The sequence below is a fragment of the Desmodus rotundus genome, chromosome 9 (genome assembly GCF_022682495.2).
Source record: "Desmodus rotundus isolate HL8 chromosome 9, HLdesRot8A.1, whole genome shotgun sequence".
Lineage (NCBI taxonomy): Eukaryota > Metazoa > Chordata > Mammalia > Chiroptera > Phyllostomidae > Desmodus > Desmodus rotundus.
In genome coordinates this window covers 76563100-76588268 of record NC_071395.1, presented here as the reverse complement: position 1 = coordinate 76588268, position 25169 = coordinate 76563100, and the positions used below count along the sequence as shown (strand labels likewise).

General features: G+C 55.9%; 3 protein-coding genes across 4 annotated transcripts in view; 2 read left to right on the top strand and 1 right to left on the bottom strand.

The window, feature by feature from the left end:
- Nucleotides 1-6436, bottom strand: part of RTN4RL1 (reticulon 4 receptor like 1) — a 67925-nt gene extending 61489 nt beyond the window's left edge. Inside the window, exon 1 of the mRNA XM_053910786.1 lies at nt 5617-6436. Coding sequence (XP_053766761.1) covers nt 5617-5629 — 13 coding nt within the window. The 5' untranslated portion in view covers nt 5630-6436. The remainder of the gene's footprint in view (nt 1-5616) is intronic.
- A 214-nt stretch (nt 6437-6650) lies between these two features.
- DPH1 (diphthamide biosynthesis 1) lies at nt 6651-18958 on the top strand. Of its 2 annotated transcripts, XM_024565014.3 has the most exons (15): nt 6651-6761; nt 9159-9319; nt 9692-9788; nt 11715-11867; nt 11989-12052; nt 13534-13655; nt 14072-14229; nt 14361-14482; nt 16007-16075; nt 16482-16638; nt 16782-16882; nt 17398-17476; nt 17737-17877; nt 18024-18131; nt 18822-18958. In XM_024565014.3, the coding sequence occupies exons 3-14, from the start codon at nt 9728-9730 to the stop codon at nt 18111-18113; spliced, it is 1317 nt and encodes a 438-aa protein (XP_024420782.2). In that variant the 5' UTR covers nt 6651-6761; nt 9159-9319; nt 9692-9727; the 3' UTR covers nt 18114-18131; nt 18822-18958. The 2 variants fall into 2 exon arrangements, with proteins under 2 accessions (XP_024420782.2, XP_053766762.1); XM_053910787.2 differs by lacking the exons at nt 6651-6761; nt 9159-9319; nt 9692-9788 and adding an exon at nt 9809-11452.
- OVCA2 (OVCA2 serine hydrolase domain containing) lies at nt 18164-19682 on the top strand. The gene is made up of 2 exons (XM_024565015.3): nt 18164-18478; nt 18822-19682. The coding sequence occupies exons 1-2, from the start codon at nt 18304-18306 to the stop codon at nt 19319-19321; spliced, it is 675 nt and encodes a 224-aa protein (XP_024420783.2). The 5' UTR covers nt 18164-18303; the 3' UTR covers nt 19322-19682.
- The last annotated feature ends 5487 nt before the right edge of the window (nt 19683-25169 follow it).

The window sequence follows — 25169 nt, the reverse complement described above, 5'->3', positions numbered from 1 at the left end:
GTTGCTCCCCAGTCAACCACCAACCAGTCTGGGATATCGCTGTTAGCAAACCCACCAGATCAGTCCGGAATAGAATCTGGGGAGAGCAATGTATGCTGAGGGCCCACCTCCCAAATAAACCATGGCCAGGCCTTTCTCAAGTGCATGAAAGCAGACAGACCGGTACTGGCCCACCGGCCCACCTCTGTGTACAGTGAAGAAACCAAAGCAGGAGACAGCAGGTGATGGGCGTGTCTACCCAGACATAAAGGAGGACGGAGTAGGAAAGACATGTGAGACAGTGGCTCAGGGTCCCAGAAGCCCCAGGTCCCAGCTGGAGACACTCCTGGAGAAAACCCAGGAGGGGAGTGCAGGGGAACTACCAGGGAGCTCTGTAACAAGATACAAATGATTCCGCAGTACCCAGCACTCTGCAACACAAATGTCACATAAATCAAGGCAGATGGGCACGTGAGACGGTGGAGCGCAGAGGCTGAGAGAGGCCGAGAGTGTGGTAGCAGACGGCGCTGGGACTGCACTCTGAGTCAACAGTGTGCCAGCTGAGTGACCCAGAGCAAGAGACTTCATTTATCCGGGTCTGAGTTTCTTACCCGTATAGCAGGGACAAGCGCAGACTGATCTGGAAGAGTGACCGAGGAGAGGGCACGAGGTAAGGTGTGGAGTGCACTCAGCTTGTCCCATCAGTAGCTATAAGCAGTTACTGTCAGCTCGTCGACAGGGACTGGCAGAAGCAGACCCACGGCAGGTTGGGAAGGAGGGTCCAGGCCCTGCTGCCCCTGTTGCCAGCTAGCACCCGCACCTCCTCCCAGCAGGCTTGGCCAGGGGTGCTGTGAGTCCCAGGGAGGCCCTGCCTCACGCTGGCGATGGACACCAAGTCAGCTGTGCCTCCTGTCCCACGTCAATGACATCTGAGGAGGTCCCTGCTCCTGGGCCCCCTAGCCAGCTCCAAGGAGCCCTCACCCTGAAGTCCCCGCCCCACTCCTCTCTCTAACTCACTTCTACCCAGGGTGGTCTGGCCAGCGTACCCCTAAAAAAGGGCTGCTTCCGGCACTCTGCGCAGAGGTCCTGCCTTCTGCTGTCCCTGGAGGCTCTGTTCCTGTTTCGCCAGCTATTTTGCTTCCTCGGCCATCTGTTCCCTCCCTGTCATCTCCTCTCTGCTTTAACCTTAACCACTACTTTGCTGCAGATGGTACCAAACAGATCCGTTCTTGACATCCTTCATGGTGCCTGCCCCTCCTTCTCATCCCCAGCAAGTGAACTTCTGCTCTGTCCTTTTCGGGCCCTGACTCCAAAGCTTGGACTTGGATTCACCCCACAAGTCTCCCTGCTAGGTCCCATCTGCTGTCACTTCTGCCACAGGTCAGAGGGCAAACACCTACCCTTTCCTTTTCCTTTTCCTTTTCCTAATGAGATTTCCTCTTTTCAAACTTGGCCAAGAACCTCTCCTGGCATCAAGTCCACTATCTGCGCCAGGTATCTACCTGCCCCCCCCCGCCGAGGGCTCAGGGTTGACAACCTGTGACACAGACAGACACTCTGGGATTTGGTCCCTTCTGTAGCCGTGCGGGGAGTTTGGGTTCTGCAGTTTCTCTGCAGAAAATGGACCTGTGAACTGCAGCAAGGTGTTGGCATGACAGGAACTGAAGCAAAACAACATGTCCCTACGCTGTCTCAGCTCACGTGGGGACACCGCACTGCTTTCCTCGTCTTTATTCTGGCTACGGTAAGAAAATGCACACGTGGACTTCAGTTATTACCAACTCGCTCTGCCTCTCCTTTCTCTTGAGGTGTCCTGGTGCTCCCCGAAAATTCCTCCTCTTGGCTTCTCTTTTCTGGCATAAGGACCAGGAGCTTTGAGGAAAGAAGCAGCCCAGAAGCTCCCAATTAAAGAAGCTGTTTTGATGACCTTGGCTGCATTCCTTGAGTGGGACAGAGTTGGTCTGGGAAGACTGAAATTCCTTTTGCACCTGCATTTGGCTAAGAAGCCTCATACCTCAACCCCATCAAGCAGGGCTCTTGCTGTCCCAGCTACACCTCCTCTGTAGCAGAAGGAGGAGTGTCTTAGCTGCCTGTCCCTAGAACACTACTCCCTTCCCCTCTCCACTGGGGCTGGAGTGGGCCATGTCACCAATAGCTCCAAGAGACAGAGCCCGCTCATACCTGGTCACACAGCAACTCTCTGGCTGTCAAGGGAACCTCTGGATTCCAAACAACAGAGCATCTGACAGCTCCACCGTCTGGTCCCCCCGCCCCCGCCCCGGTGCCTTCCCTTCTTCCCACAAAGGAAACCCAATCTGGCCACTAGGCCAGCCCATCTGGCTATGGAAACCAAAAGGACAAAATGCATCTTACTGGGTTGCAGGCCTTAATCTAGCTCTTGCTGAATTATTCAGGGGTGGCATTAACTTATAAATGAGTGTGTTTGACTGATTTTGTGGTTGATATACAGATAAATTCTAATGAAAGACAGCTACAAGATTTTAAATTATTAATTAGACTGCCACTTAACAAAGCCTACTTGGCACTCTATTTCTTTGCTTAACAAGACAAAAACTTTAAGGTTCTGTATTAGCCCAGAGGCTGTTGATTTGCATTCTGTTTTTATAGCTCTAAAAATGGAAACCATACATTCTGACCTTAAGCAGGCCACATCTGGCTAAGCAAAATCCTCAGCAAGCTGCCCTTACTTCCTGGTGGTACCGGGTGGCGTGGGGCCTCTCATCTCGGACCAGAGGTTTGCTTTTCATGCCTCTGGCTGTGCCAGGGCAGGCCGGGGTACGGGAAGCTGGCAGGACAGCTGCTGAAGCCTCTAGCTACCAGCACTGTCAGCAGCAAGACCCACCCGGGGTGCTCTCTGGTTCACCAAGGTGGGGCTATGCCCGGCAGAGTCCGTTCCTTAAGAGATGCAAGGCAGCACCCCCTAAAGTGTCCTGCCAGGGGACAACACCTCACTAGCTGTAATAGGACAACCAGAAATTGGAGAGATGACCCTCATGGCCCAATGCCTACTCTCACCTTCTTCCTCCTCTGAGGCTTCAGACCACTGAGCCTCCTAACTCCACAAAGCGCTCCATTGTCAAGGCCATGAGCCCTGCGCTTTGCAGAAAGGTAAGGCCTTCCCCCAGGACCTAGGGAGGGTTAATTTTTGTTTTCACCTTTCAAACCCTTTTCCAAATCATAATTGAACTGTGAAACTCCCTCAGGACCAGGACCCTCTGTGGCACCTGCACCTGATAGACAGGGAAATTGCAATCCACCTTATAACGGTGTTTGTTGGAGCCCTTAGGAACAATTCCAGAAGCAGAAATGTCCACGGCCACCTCCCTTGCCATTAGCTTCAGGTACACCTTTGGCTTTGGGCACGTACCTAGAACCCACACTGAGAAACTGAGCGTCCTGCACGTGTGTGAGACAGACAAGTCCTAGGGATCAGAGCTGGGGCTGTGGGCAAAAACTGCCCAGGAAAGAACCAAAATAAAAGTCCTTTGCCACCCAATGTCCCAGCAGCAGGCTCATGGGCACAGAGCAGAGCCTTCTCCATTTTATTTCCCTCAGGCCAATCCAGGTGAAAACCTCCTCGTTGGTAGAAGGTCTCCCACCAACCAAGCTGTGCAGGAAGGGAAAAGTAGCCTTAGCAGAAAACACACGACTGCCAAGCCTCCAGGGCCACCTCTTGAGCAGGGTAAGAGGCTCCCCCAGGGAGCAGCCCCCAGAATGCACTGGGCTCATCCCAAGCTGGGCCTCTGGCTAGCGAGGATGGGGGAAAGGCTCCTGGAGGCTGCTCAAGCCTCCCTGGGCACCTAAATCATCTAAACAAAGTGTGTGGGCTGCTTCATGGCTCATTTCTAACTGCAAACTGCCAAAAGACCAAAAAAAAAAAACTAAAGGAAAATGAGATGTTAAGTCCTCTCCACTATCTCCATCACAGACCTGCAGCCAGACATGGCGGCCTTTTAAAACTGCCTGGGAAGCCTTCTCCATTGGGGCAAGTTTGCACGCTTCAGGCCCAAGTTTCTCAGATCCTCTGTAACAAGCACCTCCTCTGTGCAGACACTCTGGCCAGCACACTGGTTGCTGAGAGGACTTTTAGTCTCTTTCTGCAGGGACAAGGAACTGGAGTGTATCAGTGAAGTGTTTTCTCCAACCCGCAGAGAGACTTTCCCCACACCACGCTGAAAGGTGGTTATGTCATCATTTCCCGGGTACTGCACCGGCCGACCCACGTGGAGGGCACAAGCCACACACAAGTTTGTGAGTATTGACATGACAGGGGTAACCCAGGATCCTGGGTCAGCCTGCGCAAGGGGGGACCATCACACAGACTTTACAGCTCCTAGCGAAGGTGTGATTTCTTACCCCACCTGTCTGACCTACTTATGGGGTCTCTCCCAGCACCCCCACATCCGCTCCTCTCCGCCTACCTTCAGGCTTGCTTCCCCCTCCTCGGGCCACCTCCCCCTACCGGTTTTCTCCTTCTCCATCCTACTGTGAGGTCAGAATCCTGTGCTTACGACAACTCGGCCTGTTGCCATGGAAACAGGGGCGGATTAAGGCTAGAGCGCGGAGCGCAGGGATCAGGCCCCTCCGCTACCTGAGCTCCCGCTTCAGTCGGTTTCCGCAGGGCCTGGACTGCCCGCCGCAGGCGCCGTGGCTGGCCAGCCTCCCGGCCCCGGCCAGAGACCCGGAGGAGGGGCGGATCCCGCCGGGCAGTGGAAGCCCACCCAGACTTGGGAGGGGAAAGAGGCAAACTCAGAAGTCGGGGCGGCGGGTAGTGGGGCCCACGAGCCAAGAGTACGGTCACCTGCCCTCCCTGGGCCCCACTACCCGCTCCCCGCGCGGCAGCCACGTGGGGGCGCGGCGGGATTCCCCCAGCGCCCGCGCCAACTTTGCAGCGCTCGGCGATGAGCCGGGCTGCCGGAGGATAGTGGTCAAAGAGCCAGATCTCAAGTTCAGCCTGGCACAGGCAGCGCACGCAGCCAGCACGGCATCCGCCTTCCCTCATCTCTCCACTCCAGGCATAGAGAAAGTTTGAGGAAGCGGACATTAGGCGCTAGCCATCGCCCTCGACCGGTGGATGCCCGGAGCCTGGAGACCAAAGCTGGGCTGCAAGGAAGGTGCCGGCGTCCGGGCCCCACCTGGGAAGCTAGGGCGCGCAATGAGCGCCCGGGCTGCTTGGTGACTGACCTATGGCTGCGCTGGAGCGCGGGTTGGACGCGGCCCCCACAAAGCAGCAGAAGCCGGCGACGTGTGCCCGCGCAGGGGACTGAGCCTGCAAGTGCAAAACTTTGTAATGGCAAAGCAAAGGTCCCAGGAGGCCAGCTCCCTTTCCATCACCGGACAACTCAAAATGGTCTCGAAATGACCTCGCCGAGCCTGATTCCTAGGCCTGGTCGCTTGATCCACGGGGCAAATCCCGGGTCTCGCAACCAGCCACCGGCCAGGGCTGAGCTCCAGTAGCCATCCCCCGGTGGTGCGTCCCCGCAAAGCCCTCCAACCCGCCAGGGGCTCCTTCCGGGCCGGAGCCCCCGGCACCAGGCAGCTCTCAGGTAGTTCCAAGGCTCGCGGCTCTGCCCCGTGCGCATCCAACTCCAACTTGCCCCTGCGGCTCCAACTCACCTTTGCGAAGCATGTTGGCCGAGGGTCCGCCACTCCGAGGTCGGCCTGGGCGCGCTCCCCCCCGGGGTCTGGATTCAAATCCTTGGGCGCTGGCTGCAGCTAATCCGAGCGCGTCGAGGCGGGGGCAAGCCGGGGATCCGCTTGTGCCCGGCGTTCCGGCCCCGCAGGGGCATGGTGAGCTTTAGCCCCGCTCAGAGGGCACCGGCGCCCACCAGCAACCGCGACGCTGCCCGGCAGCCCTGTCGCTCAGCTCCGGGACGAGCGTCTTGCTCCGCGAAGCCGGCGGCCTGCTTCTGCAGCCCAGAGCACTTTGCTGGCGGTTTTGAGGGGGGACGCCGCCCCCTGGTCGCGGCCCCCTCCTTTCCGCCCCCTCGGGCCGCCGCCGCCGCGGCTGCTGCAAAAGGGCGCTCGCATGCAACGCGGAGCTCCGGGGAAAGCGCCCGGCGCGCGTTTGCAGGACCGAGTGTTCGGCGGAGCGGGGCGCCTCCCTTCCTCCCCCCAGCTTCCCCCACCTCTCCTCCTCCCTCCCTCCTTCCCTCGCTTGCTAGCTCCCTCCGCCTCGCTCCGCTCCCCGCCCCCGCTCACGGAGCGCCTCCCATACAAAATTTATGAAAGTGCTCTCAGCTCGCGGTGCCGAGTGCCGTCCTATTCCCAGGGCAGCGGCGCTCAGCCGTGCGGCGCCGCCTCCCAAGGTGTTTTCGCTGCGCCCGCCCCCGGAGACGTTCCTTCACCCGCGTCCGTCCAAGTACCTGCCCCAGCCCCTCTGCCGGTCTTCTGAACACTCGAAAGCCCCTCCCGGGCCCAGTGGGATCCCCAGAGCTCGCACCCGCAGCCCAACCCCCGCGCGTTCGCCCTTCGCGGATGGAGGTCACCCAGCCAGGCGGCTGGAAGCGTGCACTCCGCCGACCGGCTGGGACGAGACGACCGCGGCCCAGAGCCCTCGATCACAAGTCCGTGCCCCTGCCCATCTCCTCTTTGGACGGCTCCTCCCAGCCCGGGACGCCTCCGGCGGACCCTGCCGCCTCGGACCCTGAGTCCCAGCACATTATTCTTTTGGGGAGGTGTGGCGTGCCCCCAGGCGGCTCTAGACCTCGCGGCAAGCATTCTAGGAAGCCCAGTTGCAAACCCTACACAGAAGAACCAAGGTGGGGCTCAGGTGGGTTATTTCCGCCTAGGGGGCCCTCTGATTTCCCTTGAACTATACAGACCCCACCCGGGGCTTCGTAGGAAATGGAAGAGGCACCGCCTAGAAAGTAGGTCCCGCAGGGGGCAGGCAGCGCTGAGCGTTGGTAAGGGTCGGGCTAGCCAAGATCCTGGGTGGAGGCCGGCACCCCCTACTGGCCTCAGATGGACGGGTCCTGGAAGAGGAAAACGAGTGGGCTAAAGCACTCGTTCAACACACATTTATTGAGAGCCTATCATGTGCAGGGTACTACTATCCTTGGGACTTCGGCCAATGAAAAAGATACGGTCCCTGCCTTTGTGGCGTTTCTAGTCTAATAGGAACCTAATGGGGAAAGCCTAGATGAGATGGTGCTTGAAAGAAAAACTATTATTCTGGAGCTGATGTGAGGGAGCCAGGGAAAGCTCTCGGAGCAGGTGGCATCTAAGCAGAGATATAATTGAAGTGAATGAGTTGTGTGATTCGTTGGATGAAAACTTGGCATGATGGGAAGGTCAGAAAGGCTGGCATCATTCACTCACTCACACATGCATTTGCTGCCCTGAAGCCCGAGTGTGAGCTGACTGTATAGACTTGGGTTTCCAGAAGCTTGGGGGAGGAAGACCCACAAGCCATCTTAGAGCATTACAGGAGGAGATACAAAGTGTGAGAGAGGTCCCTGCTAGCTCTGTAGGGGGGTGAAGGACCACCAAGAAAGGTGTCACAGAAGAGGTGCTGTTTGGCTAGGTCCTGAGGGTTGTGTTCAACAGGCTGAGGAGGAGAAGGCCACGTCAGGCAGGAGAGAATGTGCAAGTGCTTGAAGGTGAGGAAGTAACCTTGTTCTGAAGATTAAAAAGATTGACCCATCTTGGGCTGGGAACAGGATGTGAGGCATCCTTTCTCTCAGCCTTGACCAGCTGCGGGGTTGGACTGACCCACACCCTGCCTAAGCTGTGCGGGGCTGACACTGCAGCTGAACTCAGCCACACTGCGAACTTGCAGAGGCCCTCCGCGAGTAAACTGAGGTCCGTGGAGGTTGAACCACTTGCTCAGAAGATCAGGGCCAAACTGTCAGCCTGAATCGGGGTGTGTTACTCCTCCTGCCACCACCCCATGTGTCCCTGCCCCACAAACTCCAGCATCTTAGGCAAAGTTGGCTGGAGCTGGGCGTGAGTGTGAGAAGCAGAGTTATTTCAGCTTCAGGAGGGCTGGGGTGGGGGTGACTGTAGGCGGGTGTTGTGGTATAACGTGGGGGTGCACTCTGCCCACCTTCTTGTCAGGCAGTAATTACTCAGACTGCTGAGTAACTCAGGCAGGGAGACCCCCACAGACAGATGGAGGTGTTCTTGGACCAAGTTCAATAGCAGCCCCAACGTTTTGCACTGCAGGGTCTTAGGGGACACGCTCCCATCTGTCTTTGATGTCTAGTTCTCCCAAACATCATCTGGTTTACTCATGGGGGCCAGGGAAGCTCATTTAGCACAGAAGCTGCTATAAGAGGATGGGGGGCCTTCCATCATCAACAGGCCCCACCTCTACCTCTGAAAAGCCCTAAGGGGTAGGGTGTCTGCTAAGGAGCAGTCACTGCTCTGCTGGAGCCAGTCTCTTCCCCCTTGGAACTTATAACTGCAGCCAGAGCTAAAGCTGCCCACAGGTGGACTTTCATGTTGTGAAGTGGGAGGAGCTGGACTCAGGGGATCCTTAGAATTTACATCCCTGGGGATCCAGAGAAACTGGGGGAAGATGGGAAAGTCCAGGCTGAACTTGCCTGAAGGGGAGAGGTGTGTTCCTGGGACCCATGTTGGCCACATTCCTGTTCAAAGTTGTGACTGTTTTAGGAGCATGAGTCGGTGGCCCAAGGAACAGCACTGACCCCTTCTGGTCCTCCCCTTGGCTGCTCCCTCCCTGCCCAGCCATCCCTCACTCCTCTCTGGACAGCCTCCTAGGTAGGGCCAGTCTCCCAGTCCCCAGTTGCTTGTTTTTCACTTCTCTCTGCACCTTAATTAGGAGTTTCCAAGCTGAGAGGGCCTCCAGGGGAGCCTGAGGCCACAGAGCTGTCTTAAAGGGCCAGCTGTGCTCACATCACCACTGCAGAGAGGGGAAGATGGTGCCAGAAGGCTGGGTGGGCAAACGGCCCTGTGGAACCATTGCTCTATGGGGCAGACCTTGCTGAAGGCCAGTCCTGAAAGTAATTTGATCTTCCAAAGGTCAAGGCTGTCTCACTGGCTGCTCTGCTTTTCCTTTGGGATCCCAGGATCTCAGGCCACTAAGCGGGAGAAAGTCTATCCTAGGCCTGAGGGGCAGCCTAGGCAGGGCAAACGTTGGCCAGGATCCTGAAGGTTTAGGGAGTCTGCGTCCTTGGACTGCCCCTTGTTCACAGGAAAGCACCCTCAAGCGCAGGACCTTCCCCTGGTAGCAGTTCTCCACATGTGAACCTTCCACACTGTGGGTTTGAAAGGTGACGAGGTCACAGCGGCGCTCAAGACTCAATCTGGAGCTGGGCGCGGAGTTCCGTCGTGTGCGGCCTTGGGGTTCGCGGAGGTAGGGAATGTGGCCCCACCCACACGCATCCACTGCTTTTACCGGTAGGGGAGGTGGGGGGCGGAGCAGAAAGACCTGGAGGTGTCTCCAATCACAGGACTCAGCCCGCAGCAGTCCGGCAGGGCGTGGGCAGGTGGGGGAGCTCTGGTCTGGGAGTGCCACGTTCGGGTCAGCGGGAAGGAGGAGGGGACACGGTCTCCGGGAGAGTGTCACCGCGGTAGCCCGGGACGACTAGGGGCTGTCGCGAGTCCCGACCTTGCGGGCTGAGATTGGCCCACAATAGCCCCGCCCCTTTCTCTCCTTCACTGTCCCCGCCCCTCGCTGGCGCTTCCGCGAGCGACTGCTATGGCTGCGCTCTCCGCGTTCTTCTAGGGCTGTCTTTTTGGTTCCCACGTGGGCAGGCCGGTAATGGCGGCGCTGGTTGCATCCGAGGCGGCGGAGCCGGGCGGCCGAAGCGGCCCTGGCAGAGGTGGGTGCTACAACGCAGCGGCCTCTGGACCTTGCATCTCGGGGTAGGGCCCCCAACTCAGAGACAGGTCCAGCCCCCTTTCTCCGCCAGACCTGGAAGGCCCCGCGGTCCCTCGCCCTGAGCGGCTGTCACCGGAGCCTGGGGGACCGGTCTTCCTTTTGTAGACTGACGGCACGATCGTGAGCAGCCCCTTCTAGGAACTTGAAGTCCTTAAGCCGGAAACGCTGTCCCCCGCCTTGGCCGGCCGACAGACGCGTGAACACTCACGGGAAAGACGGTCCCGACTGGGAGGGAAGGAGCCAGGAGCTTTGCAGCGGGCATTCCACAGTGGGCTCGCTGGGAGTGCTTTCAGGGAAGGGGCAAGTGGTTTTAATCACCAGGCACTTTCTGAGAGCGCAGTGAATACCAGGCCTATGCAAGGTGCGGGGGGACTAGACTACAGCCTTGCCCTTGGGAACTTCACTGTCTTCCGGGGAACACTCATGTAAACAGAAGATTTAGCCACGTGATAAAGAAGGAGGCACCTACTGACCCTTGGGACAAATTGAGCTGCCAAGACTACCGGATAGTACAGCACCCGCAAGGGACGTAGACCTGTGAGAGCAGCTTCTGTGCAGCTTCTGTGAGGGGCCCAGAGACACTGGGCTGGTTGTTGCAAGGTCTTTGAAACAGCTGAACAAAACCATAGCAGTGGTAACATACAAATCTGGTTTCAGGTTCCCAGCTGGCCATGCTAGTTCTCCACTGCAACATCGCCACCACTGCTCCACCCACCCCCAACACACACACACTCAAGGTGAAGGATCAGGTCTGGGAGGATTCTGCCTGTCATAGTTAGGGGCGCTAGCAGAAGTTACTGGCACATAGTACAGGTTCAATCAATATTCATTGAGTCAATTAATTTCTTGCCACATTCCCAAACTGTCTGGCTCCTAAAGAGGTAACTGGGGTCCTGGCCAGGTGGCTTGGTTGGAGCTTCATCTCATACACCATAAGGTTGTGGGTTCGATCCCCCGTCAGGACACAGACCTAGATTGTGGGTTCTATCCTCAGTTGGGGCGTGTACAGGAGGCAACGGATCAATGTTTCTCTCTCACATCAATGTTTCTCTCTCTTCCTTCCTCTAAAATCAATAAACATATCCTTGGCTGAGGATTAAAAAAACTTTAATCAAGAGGTTGTAATTACTTACATACCTACATTTGCCCCGATTACACTACCGCCCCCTAAAGGTTGAGGCCACTTTTCTGTTCTTACCTATTTGCCCATAGTCTGACTAGACTGTTCTTCCCATCCTCACTGGGGTAGGAGGCGGGGTGGAACGATAGGACTAGGGAACTTAAATCAGTTAAGTGTTTGGTGTTTATTTCCTTTTTAAATGAGAAGAAGGGAGAGTGCAGGAAGTAAGCAGTGTAGACATCATCAGTGTACTCAAGTAAGAAAGGCAGTCTTTAAAATTAGCACTTAGAACAGTTTGCTGATCTCTTATCCAGGATCTCAGAACTTCAAGGTGTTCCCAGGTAGGGGGAGGAGGGACATTCTCCCAGAATACCTGGGCTGCCTTGACTCATGGTTTTTCTTCAGGACTGTTCGCTATCAAGGATAGATTTGTTTTCCATTTGCTCCTCAATTCAGTGTGCTGGTGTCACTTCTGCTGCCCCGAGGTAAGGGGTGAACCATGCCCCATTCATGGGCACAAGTCTTTCATTTCCAATAATCTCACAACATGGAAATTAATTGTGCAGGTTTCTTCCTGGCTTAATGAGTTTTCTTTCCAGCTTCAGGATGAACTCAGTGGGGAAGCTGGCAGGGCCAAGCCCCAACACAGCTGGGATCTGGGACTGAAACAGGGGTAGAGCTAGTAGTTCAGCTGGGCGTGGCTGTGGTTTCGGCCAGGTACTGACTGGGGTCTCAATGTTCATCTAGGTCGAGCCCCTCGGGGCCGCTTGGCCCATCAGATCCCCCCTGAGATCCTGAACAACCCCCAGCTGCAGGCAGCCATTCAAGTCCTGCCTTCCAACTACAACTTTGAGATCCCCAAGACCATCTGGAGGATCCAGCAGGCCCAGGCCAAGAAAGGTGAGCCCCCAAGCTTTGAGCTGGGGTGGGGGTGGAGAGGTTGCCTGGCCAATTAGGGGCAGTGACCCCATTCCGGCCTCTTCCCATCCCCCTGCTCTCCTGTCTCTGCCTTGTCTTGCAGTGGCCTTGCAGATGCCTGAAGGCCTCCTCCTCTTCGCCTGCACCATTGTGGACATCTTGGAAAGGTGAGAGGCTTGGGGCACTGGAGAGGGAGCTGGGCCGAGATCCCATGCCCATTACTGCTTTGCCTGTTGACCTCATTCTTTCCTTCTGGACCTCTGCCTTCAACCATACACACAAAAAGGGGGAAAAACCCCAAAATTAAGATAGCGCAAGCAGGTGGTGGGCCCTGAGGAGGAACCTAGGAATTCTCAGAACTGACCCTGGAACGGGCTGAGTAGTCAGTCAGTGCAGGTCTGGCTAAGGGGAACCTTTTTTTCCTGGCACATCTTGGGGAGTAGGGCAAGGAGGGGTTTGGCAGGGGAGAAGTGCCTTGGAGATGGTATTCAGTTCATCTACCCCCTTGTCTAAGTTTCTTCAATACAATGAGCCATCCTTGGGGGGTGGGAGTGAGTGCTCAGCCATCTGGTTCCATCACAGGAACGGGGAGAGGGAATGGAGAAAGGGGAGGTCATCTCAAGATGGGAACCTCCCACTTCCCTGCTGCTGCCCTGCCCCCACCCTGCTCGTGGTCCTGCTGCCACAGGCTCACTTCCTGTTCCCACCCTCTTGCCCCTTAGGGATGCTCTCTGGGGCTTGGGCCAATTTGCATACATTTTAATCTATAAAAAATTAAGTACTCAGGCTGACTCAGATGCCTGGGCTGCATTCTAAGGAGTTGAATAATCTTCTGTGCAACCTAATTTGGGGATGGGGGAGGAGGGGGTGAGGGGTGACTGGCAGCAGTTCAGCTTTCCCCACGATACTCCCAGGAGAGGCAAGGGGAGACCCCAGTCACTGAAATGGGATACATGCCGGAGGGGTGGGTCTCTCAGGGAAGAGCTGGTCCTATGCTCCGTTCCTGAAGTAGGTTCAGGGGGTGAGGGGTCTTCCCCACCCACCCCCATCCCACAGTGATTCAGGCCTGGCAGCAGATCCCACGGCAATGTGCTGGCCAGAGCCTACTGTTCCTGACGCATGAGGTGTGTGGGCGGTGCCATGTGCTGTGGGGGAACTGCATGGGTGCCCCCATCCTGGGCACAGAGGGCCCTGACTAAGGGTGAGGAGGTAGTGGGGGTCTGGGCATCAGGGAGGCCGTCCTGCCCACGCATGCATGCCCACATGCCCCACAGTGCCAGCGCATGGAGCAGGCGCCTTTGCACTTGTGTGCATGCTCACTGCTCTGGGTGGGATGAGTCAGGCCATTGGGGGTCTGTGTTTGACCCCGTGAACACCAGTCAGAGATTTGGGGGTTCCTCTTGCAGTCTGAGCCTGAGCAGAGGAATCAGGGTGCTACGGAGACCATCCTCTGGTTCAAGAGCTGCTGCCAGGGCTGGAGGAGGTGGCAGCTGGGCCCCTCCTCCTCTTTGTTGGCAGAAGTGGTAGCAGCCTACCCAAGGGGTTGGAGAGGTAGGGGGACAGGAGCTGGGACCCGAGGTACCTCCCCAGGGTGAGGTCGCTCTTTCACCTCACTCCTTGTGTCACTATGCCACTGTTGCCCCCACAGGTTCACGGAGGCCGAAGTGATGGTGATGGGTGATGTGACCTATGGGGCTTGCTGTGTGGATGACTTTACTGCAAGGGCCCTGGGAGCTGACTTCCTGGTGCACTATGGCCACAGCTGCCTGGGTATGGTGGACCAGGACCCCTGGACCCTGGCAGGGCTGGTAGGGAGGCAGGACTGCACGCTGGTCCTCATCACAGTGCCTTGTCCTGCTCGTGGGCATGAGGTCCCTCCTGGTTTCTGGGATGGTCTCAGCCTTCCTTCTCTTTCCTTTGGATTTGGTTGCCTTGGAAACCATGCTACTGTCCCAGATGCGGGTGTTTGAAAGACTGTTGGTGGAGTAGCAGACTGGGCCCCCAGCCAAGTGACAGAGAAGGAGCTTCTAAGGGACCTGTGACCTCCCACCGCCCCCACCACCACTTCCTTCTACCCCTAGCCTGAAGCCACTGGTCCTGGCTGCTCAGAGACCTTGACCTAGGCCAGGCCCTCTGCCCCTCCTGCCTTCCAAAACAAAGTCTCCTGAACTCTTCCCTCCTCCCAGTTCCCATGGACACCTCTGCCCAAGACTTTCGGGTGCTGTATGTCTTTGTGGACATCCGGATAGACACTGCCCACCTGCTGGACTCTATCCGCCTCACCTTTCCCCCAGCCAGTGCCCTCGCCCTGGTCAGCACCATACAGTTTGTGTCGGCCTTACAGGTACGTGGGCAGACAGCAGCCAGTCTGCCTGCTATTTCCGGATCCCCTCCCTGTGCTGTAGGCTGGTCCTCTGGCCCTAGCTCTCCCCCGCCCCACATCCACTCGCTTTCCTTCTCCTGTTTTCCCTACAGGCAGTTGCCCAGGAGCTGAAAGCTGAGTATCGTGTGAGTGTCCCACAGTGCAAGCCCCTGTCCCCTGGAGAGATTCTGGGCTGCACATCCCCCTACCTGCCCAGAGAGGCAGAGGCTGTTGTGTAAGTGAAAAATGGGGGTGCTGGTTGTAGAGATGTAAGAAATGTACCCTCGGAGTCTAAAACTCCTTAAGCATTTGCTCAAGGTCACCCTGCAAGATGGAGACCGAACAGGTTTTCAGGTTCTGTTTCCTTCTCCAGTGCTCTGTCCACCATCCAGAAGGCTGTGCCCAGGGTGAGGCGGGAGTCAGAGAGCCTGATAGGGGGCTGAAGGTGGGCTAGAAATGGTGGGAATATAATTGGAGAAGATGGATGGGCACACCCAGGCTGCAGCCCCATTAATTTAGCATCCGGACAGCTAACAAGCAGGAGCAGCGTGTCTCCTGCCGCCTAATTATTTTAGGTAATGGAAATGCTTAATGTTGTGTGAATGCAGCCAGCCTCAGAGCCGACAGCTCCCAGCTGGGACTGGAGAGGGGAGCCCCGTTCCCAGCTAATGGCAGGAAAGAAGGCAGGGGCACTCCCCTGACTGAGCCCCACTTTTTGGCACCTGTGTTGCAGATGCTGGTGCCCACAGGCCTTGCTGTGCCCACACAGACACCGCTGCCCATGGACAGGCCCACATCAGGGCTGTCCCCAGCCCTGACCTGGCAGTCCCGCTTCCCCAGCGACATTTCCCTTGTGCCTGTGCCTGCATAACTGAGCTTTCAGATGCCTACCCTTGGGGGCTGCGATGTGTGTGTTGGAGGGAGGGACACCCCAAGTGTTAGCCATTCATCAAAACTCGGTGTGGTTCCCCAGAGGAGGAGCTGCTGTGGCAGATTGTCTTCCATGCTCTGGCCTCTTCATCTTCTGGGAGGGTGCTGTTAGAGGTAGCTTCTCCCAGGGCATGCTGGGTACAGCCTTCCGGGAGTTAGGCCTAGTGTTGAGTCCCAGATATAGTGCTTAATAGTTGTGACTTGGGCAAGTTTCTTAACATCCCTGAACCTCAGTTGTATCTTGTAAAATGGGATCACTGTAGGTGGCTTGGTGGGTTATTTGATAGGACTGAATGAAGTCACACATGCCAGGCGCTTAGCCTAGGCCAGCGCACAGAAGGCAGAAGTCCAATAAACAGTAGCTATTGTCACAACTCAGTAACTGGACCCAAGAGGTAGTTAGGACAGAGAGTAGCCAGTGTATTCCCTGAAACCTCATTGGCAGCATAGATGACTGACGACTGCCCTTGTCTGTATTGAGCGAAGGAAAATCTGTCCCCCCACGTCCAAGTTAGGGTCTCCACGGCCTGGAGTGGCCTTATCTGGCCTCAGATATGCCTTTACTCCTCCCCCAGAAGGTTGGGGGATGGGAGCATTCTTAGATTCTGCATAACTGGAGGGGATTTATGGTAATCCCATTCAAACTCCTTGTTTTACCAAGTTTACCGTGTGAGAAAACCAAGACCTCAGGAGGTGAAATGACTTGTCCCAGTTCACACACAGTTGGTAGCACAGCCAGCCAAGAACTCAGTCCTCTGAACCCCGAGCCAGTGCCTGCTTCTCCTGCTGCCCCTCCCACACTTACCACCTCCTTTCTAACCCCCTGCAGATATCTTGGAGATGGCCGCTTCCATCTGGAGTCTGTCATGATTGCCAACCCCAATGTCCCTGCTTACCGGTAGGGGCGGAGCTGGTCTAACCAGCTAGGGAGAGGGTGGGACTCTCTGCCACTGAGGCCCTCAATCAGCCCAAACCTCCTCATTCTCTGGCCACTTCATGGCCCCCAGCCTTAAAGATCTGAGGTACTTGGGTCCTGAATCTGGATATCGAACCAAGGGCTGCTGTTGCAGAGCACCCACCCGTCCCCTGGGATTCACACAGACACCCTAAAACCCTCTTCCACTCTTGCCTGCTCCAGCTGTGGGACTGATCTTCCCAACGACAGTCCACACTCTTGCCTGTGTTCCTGATTACCTGCATAGAGCCTAAGGTTCAGGAGACCAAGGGGCTGAGTCAGGGGGCTGTGTGTACAGCCTGAGTCCCACGAGTGGCCGTCACCATGACCCTGACAGCTTTTTTTCCAGATATAACCCCTACAGCAAAGTCCTATCCAGAGAGCACTATGATCATCAGCAAATGCAGACTAACCGCCAAGAAGCCATAGCCACTGCCCGTTCAGCTAAATCCTGGGGCCTTATCCTTGGCACTTTGGGCCGCCAGGGCAGCCCCAAGATTCTGGAGGTCAGAGGGCTTGGGACAGCTTTTGGAGGAGGGGATTGACTGGGAAGCCCAGCAGGAAATGTCAACAGGCTGAGGAACTTAGCCTTGGTAGCTTGGTCGTGGTGACTCCAACTCCGCCTTCCTCTCCCTCCCTCTACCAACAGCACCTGGAATCTAGGCTCCAAGCCTCGGGACTTCCCTTTGTGAGGCTGCTGCTGTCGGAGATCTTCCCCAGCAAGCTTAGCCTGCTTCCTCAGGTAGATGTGTAAGTTTCCCCACCTTACCCACCTAGCAATGGCTGGCTAAGAAAGTGTAGAAGCTGGTTCCCGCCCAGCACATATCGAAGGCTGGAGTCAACGGGAATTGCTTCCATGATCATGAACTTGTGAGGTTTACAGAACACTCATCCAGCAGGGGCTGGGTCACACTTATTCTGTCTGTCTTGGAGCTCGTAGGCAACTGCAACGTCAGAGTGGTTCCGTGTGAGATGGGGGGGGGGGGGTTGGCACCTGTGTTGTACCAGACACTAAATTTGATTCTGGGGATACTGTCACAAAGGAGCTGCCCAGGCCCTGCCCTCTGAAAGCGTGTAGTCAGTGGAGAAAACAGAAGACAAGCAACACTGTAGTGTTATTCTAAACAGCAGTAAGTTACAGCCTTTACTTTAGAATTCATAGTAAGCATTCACTGGGTGTGTTGCGGACACAGTCATGTTCTTCAGCTTGCTGTCCAGGAGAGGGTGAAGTCCTCCCTTAAGTCTGATCTGACTTCCCTTCACAGGTGGGTACAGGTGGCATGCCCACGCCTCTCCATTGACTGGGGCACAGCCTTCCCCAAGCCGCTGCTGACACCCTATGAGGTAACACCAACAGTTGAGAGTGGGCTTTGTACCTGGTTCTGGGATCTAAAGTGGAATGGGGTGGGTGGGCAGCACTTAGTTACAGCTGAGCCACTTCCTAGCCAAGTGGCCTTGGGCAAGTCTCTTAACCTCTTTGAACCTGACATTTTCTCTGTGGTATGTGGAGAATAGGGCCTTCGAGGGCCCTTCTGAGGACTGGATTAAATAATCCTGTGCAGAAAAATATTGGCAAATGTTACTGTCCGGTTTTCCTCCCTTAGGCAGCGGTGGCCCTGAGGGACATTTCCTGGCAGCAGCCCTACCCCATGGACTTTTATGCCGGCAGCTCGTTGGGTCCATGGACAGTGAACCACAGACGGGACCAGCCCGCCCAGGCCCCGCGCGGGCCTGCGCTGGGGAAGGTAGGCAGGGACTCCCAAATAGGGAGGAGAGGTAGCTCCCTAGCGACGCGAGCTGTGGCCGCCGCCACGCGGCCGCTACGGGAAATGCGTGAGAGGGATGGAGGTTGCCGTAGAAGCCCGACCCTGACCGAAGTGTGCGACCTCAGGTGCAGGAGGGGCCCTTGCGCCCTTCTCCAGACGTGACTTGCGAGGGTTGCAGCTGCGGAGATGAGAAGGTGGTGCCACTTGCTCAATGAGACACTCCTGAGTATCAGGTATCCGCCCTACTTGGCTGCGCCTTAACCTTCCGCGTGGTCATGGGAACGCCTGCTCGCTCTGAGGTCCGCCTTCAGGGTGGTGCTGGCATTTGGTCCCGCCCCCTCGCGTAATTCAACTTCCGCTCGGGGAAAGGCCGCTTCCGTGCTTTCTGGAGCGCTGCCTAGCGCAATGGCGGCGCAGCGACCTCTGCGAGTGTTGTGCTTGGCCGGCTTCCGGCAGAGCGAGCGGGGCTTCCGCGAGAAGACCGGAGCGCTAAGGAAGGCGCTGCGGGGCCGCGCCGAGCTCGTGTGCCTCAGTGGTCCGCACCCGATCGTGAACACAACGGGCCCCTTGCCGGAGTCCGGTGAGACTAGTCGTGTCCCGGAAATGCGATACGAGTCTTCTCCATCTTGCCTCGTCTCCATAACACCCTGAGCACCCCCGCACCCTGTATCCTCACTCATTCCTCCCACCCTCCCAGTTCATTCTGCCCACACCCGTCATTTCTGCCACCCCAGGCTCCCAGGTTTCCACCTTGACTTGTTCCGCATCACCACCCCTCCATGCCATTCAGTTCCCAACCTCGCTTTCCCCAGACTTCGTTCTCTCTCCTTAGCCGCCTCTCTGTCATTCCCAAACCTCTCTACTTTCCTTCCCCCTGCATTCCCCTTTGCCCTAACCCCTTTCTATCTCCCATATCGCTGTAGAGCCCTGCCCTCCGGAGGAGCAGCTTCGAGGCTGGTGGTTTTCAGAACAGGAGACAGACGTTTTCTTCGCACTAAAAGAGCCCACAGTGTGCAGAGGTCTGGAGGAATCCCTGGGAACGGTGGCACAGGCACTGAACACAATGGGACCTTTCGATGGGCTCCTTGGTTTCAGCCAGGGGGCTGCGCTAGCAGCCTTTGTGTGTGCCCTCGGCCAAGCAGGTGATCCCCGCTTCCCCTTGCCAAGGTTTATCATCCTGGTATCTGGTTTCTGTCCTCGGGGCCTTGGCCTCCGGGAATCCATCCTGCAGGGCCCCTTTTCACTGCCTTCACTCCATGTTTTTGGGGACACTGACCGAGTCATCCCCTGTCAGGAGAGTATGCAACTGGCTAGCCGGTTCCCTGGATCCATCACTCTCACCCACTCTGGTGGCCACTTCATTCCAGCAGCTGCACCCCAGCGTCGGGCCTACATTAAGTTCTTGGACCAGTTTGCAGAGTGAAAGATCAACAAATGCCTGGGTTCCCATATCCTCCTTCCCACCCCCAATTGGGACACAGAATTTGGGGTAGCCTCTATGATTCCTGCCTTCCCCTTTTCCCTACCCTGGAATCTCCACTGTTGTTGGTGCCCCTTGCCGTCTCTAATTAAGGGACAAATATCAGTTCTTAAAACTCAGATTATATAAGCCCAGCTCTGCACTCAAGAAAATGGGGAGCAGGAGGCCTTAATGGACTTTGACCTTGGCATCTGGTACTCAAACATGGAAAAGGCCAGTGGAGCCCTGAATGAACGGAGGGTGACATGGAAAAAGCAGGGGCTGGCACCATTGTGACTGCCGCAAAATAAAATGGTGATTTAGATTTTGAGCATCTTTTTCCTGGTACAGGAAAAACACAAAGAGAAATTTCGCCATCTGCACAGCCTCCAGGGCAGCACTAAGCAGAGAAGTGTTTCCAGTTAGGAGCCCCCAGGAGAGGCTCATGTATGTTGCACATACACACACATTTTTGGTGGAGGTTTTAAGTACCATCCTGAAGGAAAGGAGGTCTTGCTGACTGAATCAGGTAAGAATTTTTATCTGAGAAGTTCTAGGAAAAGATTACCAGATAAGGCTCCGCCTGGACCACACTGAATTGAGGCTTCTTCCATCGTGGTCCCGGACAGTTGTGTGCTGGCCTTTTGTCAGACCCTGGCTTCTTGTGTTCTCTGCTTTCTCCTCCATAACTGCCTTGACTCCTGTGAACTATGAGCTCAAAGGGTGGAAGAATGATAAACTTTGGATGGAGGCCAAAGATAGAGGAACCCCTTTTCCAAACTTGGCCCCATTTGCAGAGTTTCTGAGATTGATACTGCACTGTGGTGATCCCCGCCAAAGCCTGAGCAGCCCGTCGGGTTTGCGATTGTTTCTGGGCACCCTAAAGCCTGCCCGCTTTAGCCATTTCCCTACTTTCAGCACACCCAACTTGTTCCTCTTCTAGAACATCACAACAGAGCCTCTCTGCCTCAGGCATGGTGGCCCCTGGGGATTTAAATCAAGGAGCAGAAACTAAGTTTGGGGGATGCAGCACAAACACTCCAGCCCATCCTGAGACAACCAGACTAACAATCCTTAGATTACCCCAAATTCTGAGTTCTACACTGTTGACAGCCGCTGTCCAAGATAATTTTTTTTTTTAAGCTGAATTATCTACCTAGACAGACTAGGACCTTTACAGCAGAAAGTGAGGGTGCGAAGAAAGTTCTTTGCCACAGGTCTCTACCTTGCTGTTGGTGTTTTTTATTTTTTATTGTACTTATTTTCTTTAGAGAGCAGGGAAGAGAGGGAGGGAAACATCAATCAGTTGCCTCTCTGCACCCCAACCAGGGACCAAACCTGCAGCTCAGGCATGTGCCCTAACTGGGAATCAACTGGTAACCCTTTAGCTTTGCGAGATGTCACTCATCCAACTGAGCCACACTGGTCAGGGTCTTGCTCTTGTTTAAAGGGGTCTCTTTCTTGGCAAAAGGTGGAGAGTCTCATGGACCGAATTACTCCAACAGACCTGTTGGATTTGGCCCATACAATTTTGGAAAAAACTGGATTTATGGAATTTAAACTTACGGTAATTTCACACAAAAATTAGGATTCCTGGCTTCTCTGGAAATGGGCGGTTCAAAGTGGATGCAATGGCTCTGCAGTTCAGGGTTCACGAGCTCCCACAGCAACCATAGGCTGCCCCTGTAGCAAGGTCCCAAGAGGTGAAAACAATGGCTTGTGCACCACAGCTACTGGTACATGGGTTATTGTGAAGGTTGAAAGAGAGAGGGGATGATAAATCAGGAATGAACTTTAAGCCAGGGCTTAAAGTTAGAAGGGTGAAGGTAGAGCAGAACAGTATTGGGTGCTGTAGAAGTGTTCATTCCTGGGATGAGAATTTTCCCCAAGAATCGTAAAATCCCCCTGAAGGGGAAGGTCATGTGATCCACTGGTTCCAACAAATGAGACACTATGTTACCTGGCATCCTGCCCTCCAGGAAAAACTGAGAATCCTAGGGGGTCTGTATACAACCCCCCAACCCCCACACACATTCTGTGGTCCGTTTGCATCAGCATCATGCTAAATCTTGCATTCCTGGGATCAAATTCCAGATCTACTGAGTCCATCACTCAGACCCAGAAATCTCTATTTTGACAAGCTCTCTGGCTATTTTCATGCAACATAACATTTGAAAACCACTGCTTAGAGAGTACAATGTAAGTCCGTTAATGTGTTATCTGATAAAAGCCCTCCGTGTGATTCTCAGGCGCTCCACTAGGGAGTGGGGGCAAGCTCTCAATCATTGATCTAACATTCTCACTTTATAACTAAGGAAAAGGAGATCTAGAGGCTAGAAGGAGCAATACCATTTATTGAGTGCCAACTATGCCAGTCATTGTAATAAATAGAGCTTTATAGTTGTCTAATCTTCACAACTTCTGAGGTATATACTATTATTAACTTTACAACTGAGAAAACAGGTACAAAGAGGCTAAGTAACTTACCCAAAATTAGTTCAGATTCAAGAACTCTCATGATTGACCTTTATCAGTCATTGTTTTCTCTGCTGCCCCTTAGAAGGTGAGCAGAGGCCACCACTCGCTACTCTTGGGCTAAATGTCTTCTCCTGGCCTCACCTCCCTAACCCATAAAGTAAGTTGGGGGTGGAGTGCATTAAATGATTTCCAAGATACTAAAAAACTTAACATTGTACAGTCTTCTGGTTATTTTTCCCCTCTGACCACCTTCTCCAGATGGGTTCCAGCTGCAAAAGACGGTGTCTTCAAGAACATCCCTGCATTTCTCTTACCTACCTTTCAGTCCACGTTAGATTCCTAAAGCGATTGGAAGAGTCCCTTGGCAAAGGACCTCTCAACAGCCCCAGTCCCAGAGGTCCTGTTCAGACAGCAACTGAGAATCTTAGGAGGCCCCCCACCCTTGTTCATTCTGCCTCAGTGTCCAGACCTGGGGTACTGGTTCATTCAGCCCAAAAACCCCTCCCAACACACACACAAAGACACAGTAGACTAATAGAATAGTACTTAAGAGCAAAATAGCATTCTGCAGTTTTAAATGGTTTTTACTTACATCATCCTATTTGGTCCTCACATCAGGCTTACTGAAAAGGGTCGTCTCATTTTACAAAAAGCTTAGAAGCAGCATGGCCCCTTAAGTAACAACTAGTTGATGTTGAAGCCTGGCTGGACTGCCCACTTCCTAGTGCATGCTCCCACCTACATACACTACCTCTGCCCACGATGTCCACTTGATTCCAGAACCGAATGCATTTTAATATATGACCCCAGGGCCCTTGGGTGGGAGGAAGGCAGCATGTGAACACTGATGAGTTGTGAAACCCGCACCAACTGTCTTAGAAGTTTAGAAGAGGAGGGGGTAAAAATAACAAAAAATTAATAAAGAAAAGGAGGGGGTGTGGAAAAGTAAAGAAAATTGGGTTAATTGTTGGCAGGGCTGGGTTGCATTAATCATTCCCAGTACTGTCCCTAGGGAAGCCCTGCACCCAATATCCAACAGTCAGCCCCTGCGGTAGGCGGCGTTGGTGGCGGCAGATGACCTACACAACGTTTCTGAAGAGGTCATTGCTCACACTTCACTGGCACAATAGGCTCCTCTGATTCACTCCCCCTCTTTAGGGCTAATTTGAGATAGTCTCCAGTTAGGATCCAGCACTTAGAGAGAGACTGAGGGGAGGATGTTGGTAAGTTCAGACAGCACTTCCTGGGCCTGGTTAACTTTACAAGCCCACTGGCTTTCTGAGGTTTGGGAACCTAATCCTCCATGGTTCAGAGGAGCAGAGTGGGGAGAGGGGAGAGGAGAGGCTGCAACTCCGTCAGAAAATGGGTTCAAGAATTACTCTTTGCCCTCTGCCTACTCAGCTAAGGGTTCTCCGAAGAACAAGACTGTGGCATACTTAGGAAAACCTTCCTCGGTCTACCCACTTCAGTCCCCAGGAGGCAAACATTTTGTTCTTGCCTCAGGGTCCCAGCAGCCTCCCTCCCACTGAGGAGCTAAAAAGAACCCAAATTTCATAACTATCCCTTTTCTCGCCATCCCCTGTCTGCAATACCTTGGCTAGGAGAGCAGAACAGTCATTGAGCGGGATGGGCAGACAGAACTCCGGTCGCCCCGCTTCCCTCTCTGCTTGGGTGGAAGCGCGGCCATTAGACTCTGGAGGAGCCCGCCTGCCTGCGCCAAAACTCCCGCCACCCCTGCAGACACCTTGAATTTTGACTCGCCTCCCCCGCCTTCTCTTCCTCTTGGTCTCCCCCTTACTGGGCTGCCAGTGAGCGGCGTGGCGCGGCGCGTGGGCGTGCTGCGGGGCGACCATGGCTGTAGACTGTTACCTCCGGTTCCCACAGTAACAATCGAAAGCCACGGTTGCCCTGGAGACGCGGGGGCGGGGCGCGCGGCATCTCCAGTCAGGCTGACGTCAAGACTGGGGGGGGGCGGGGGCGGCGCACACGGCAGCGACCCAGCGCTGGGCTGCCACGGGGCTGCGCGGTGTGTGTGTGGGCCAGCCGCCCCTCGCAGCCCCTGGGGACCAGGAAAGGGACCGCCTGACGGCGGAGCTTGCGCTGGATCAGCACCGCGGACAGCGGCGGCGCGAGCAGCGAGCGCGGGGCTGAGGACCCCGAGGGGCGGAGGGGCCGGGGGCGCGGCAGGCGGCGGGTCCGCGGTCCTGGGGCGGGTCCAGGCGTCCGCAGCCGTGACTGGAGACTGTTACTGAGGGTGGCCCCGGCGGTAGGCAGTCTACAGCCAAGGCGCCGGCGCTCTGCCCGCGGAAGGAAGGGGCGCAGGGGAGTGCCTCCGGCACCCGCAGCTGGGGGCGCTGCTGCTCTTCCTCCCCCGCGACTCCCGCCTTTCTCGGCCCCAGCGCTCGCGGACAGGCACGTGGCCCTTGACGTCAAAGCCCTGTGACGTCAAAGATGTCCCTGCTGAAAGACACTTCCGGTGGCGGGGGTGGGTGTTGGTGGGGGCGGGGCGGGGCTGTCTTGCCATGGCCCCGCCCCCGCCTGGTCCTGAGAGGACAGCTCCTCGAGCAGAGGCGGGAGGCTGTCGCTGTGCTTGTGAACCGGCCGACGGGACGCAGAGGCAACAGCCTGGCGGGAAGGGGAAGGGGTACCCCCGCTGAGTGCAGGGCGGGGGTCCTAAGAAATCCGCAGCCGGTGCCTGGCTCAGCCGGCCGGGGGCAGCGAGGCTGAGTCACCGCGCTGCGGGGAGGGTTAGGAGGGGGCGCGTCTCCTGAGGCGCCAGCATCTTCGCCCCACTTTCTTGGGGGATGGCGCAGGAACCCCAGGAAAAGCCGCGGGGACTCTGGGGTCGTCCTCTGTTCGATGTTCTCCCGAAGTGGCTGCTTCTCCACCAGGGCAAGTGCTGCAGAGTGTTCTGTGTACGCCTCCGGCCCGGGCTCCGCGAGCTGCAAGGGAAACCTCGCCCGAGCCCTGTCCCCAGCCCCACCCCACAGGAGCCCCCCAGCCTGCCGTTCGCCTCACTGCCCTCCTGTCCGTGTCTGTCGCCTGCCGGTCAGTCAGTCCCGCTTACCTGTCCGGTTGCGTCGCGCCAGCGCCCGCTCGCCTCCTGCAGCCGGGCCGGCGCGGCGGCTTTTATAGTCGCGCGTAGTACTCGTGCGGCGGCTCATTCATGCAGCCGGCTCCTACACACTGACGCGCTGCCGACGTCAGCAGGGAATTTAGGAAACGGGAAGAGGGGCTATTTATAGTGGCGAGGGGGGGTGGAGACCTAGGCGATGGGGAGCCGGGAGGGGCGGCGGGCGCCCGGAAGCAGGGACAGGGAGGGGAGCCCATGCCC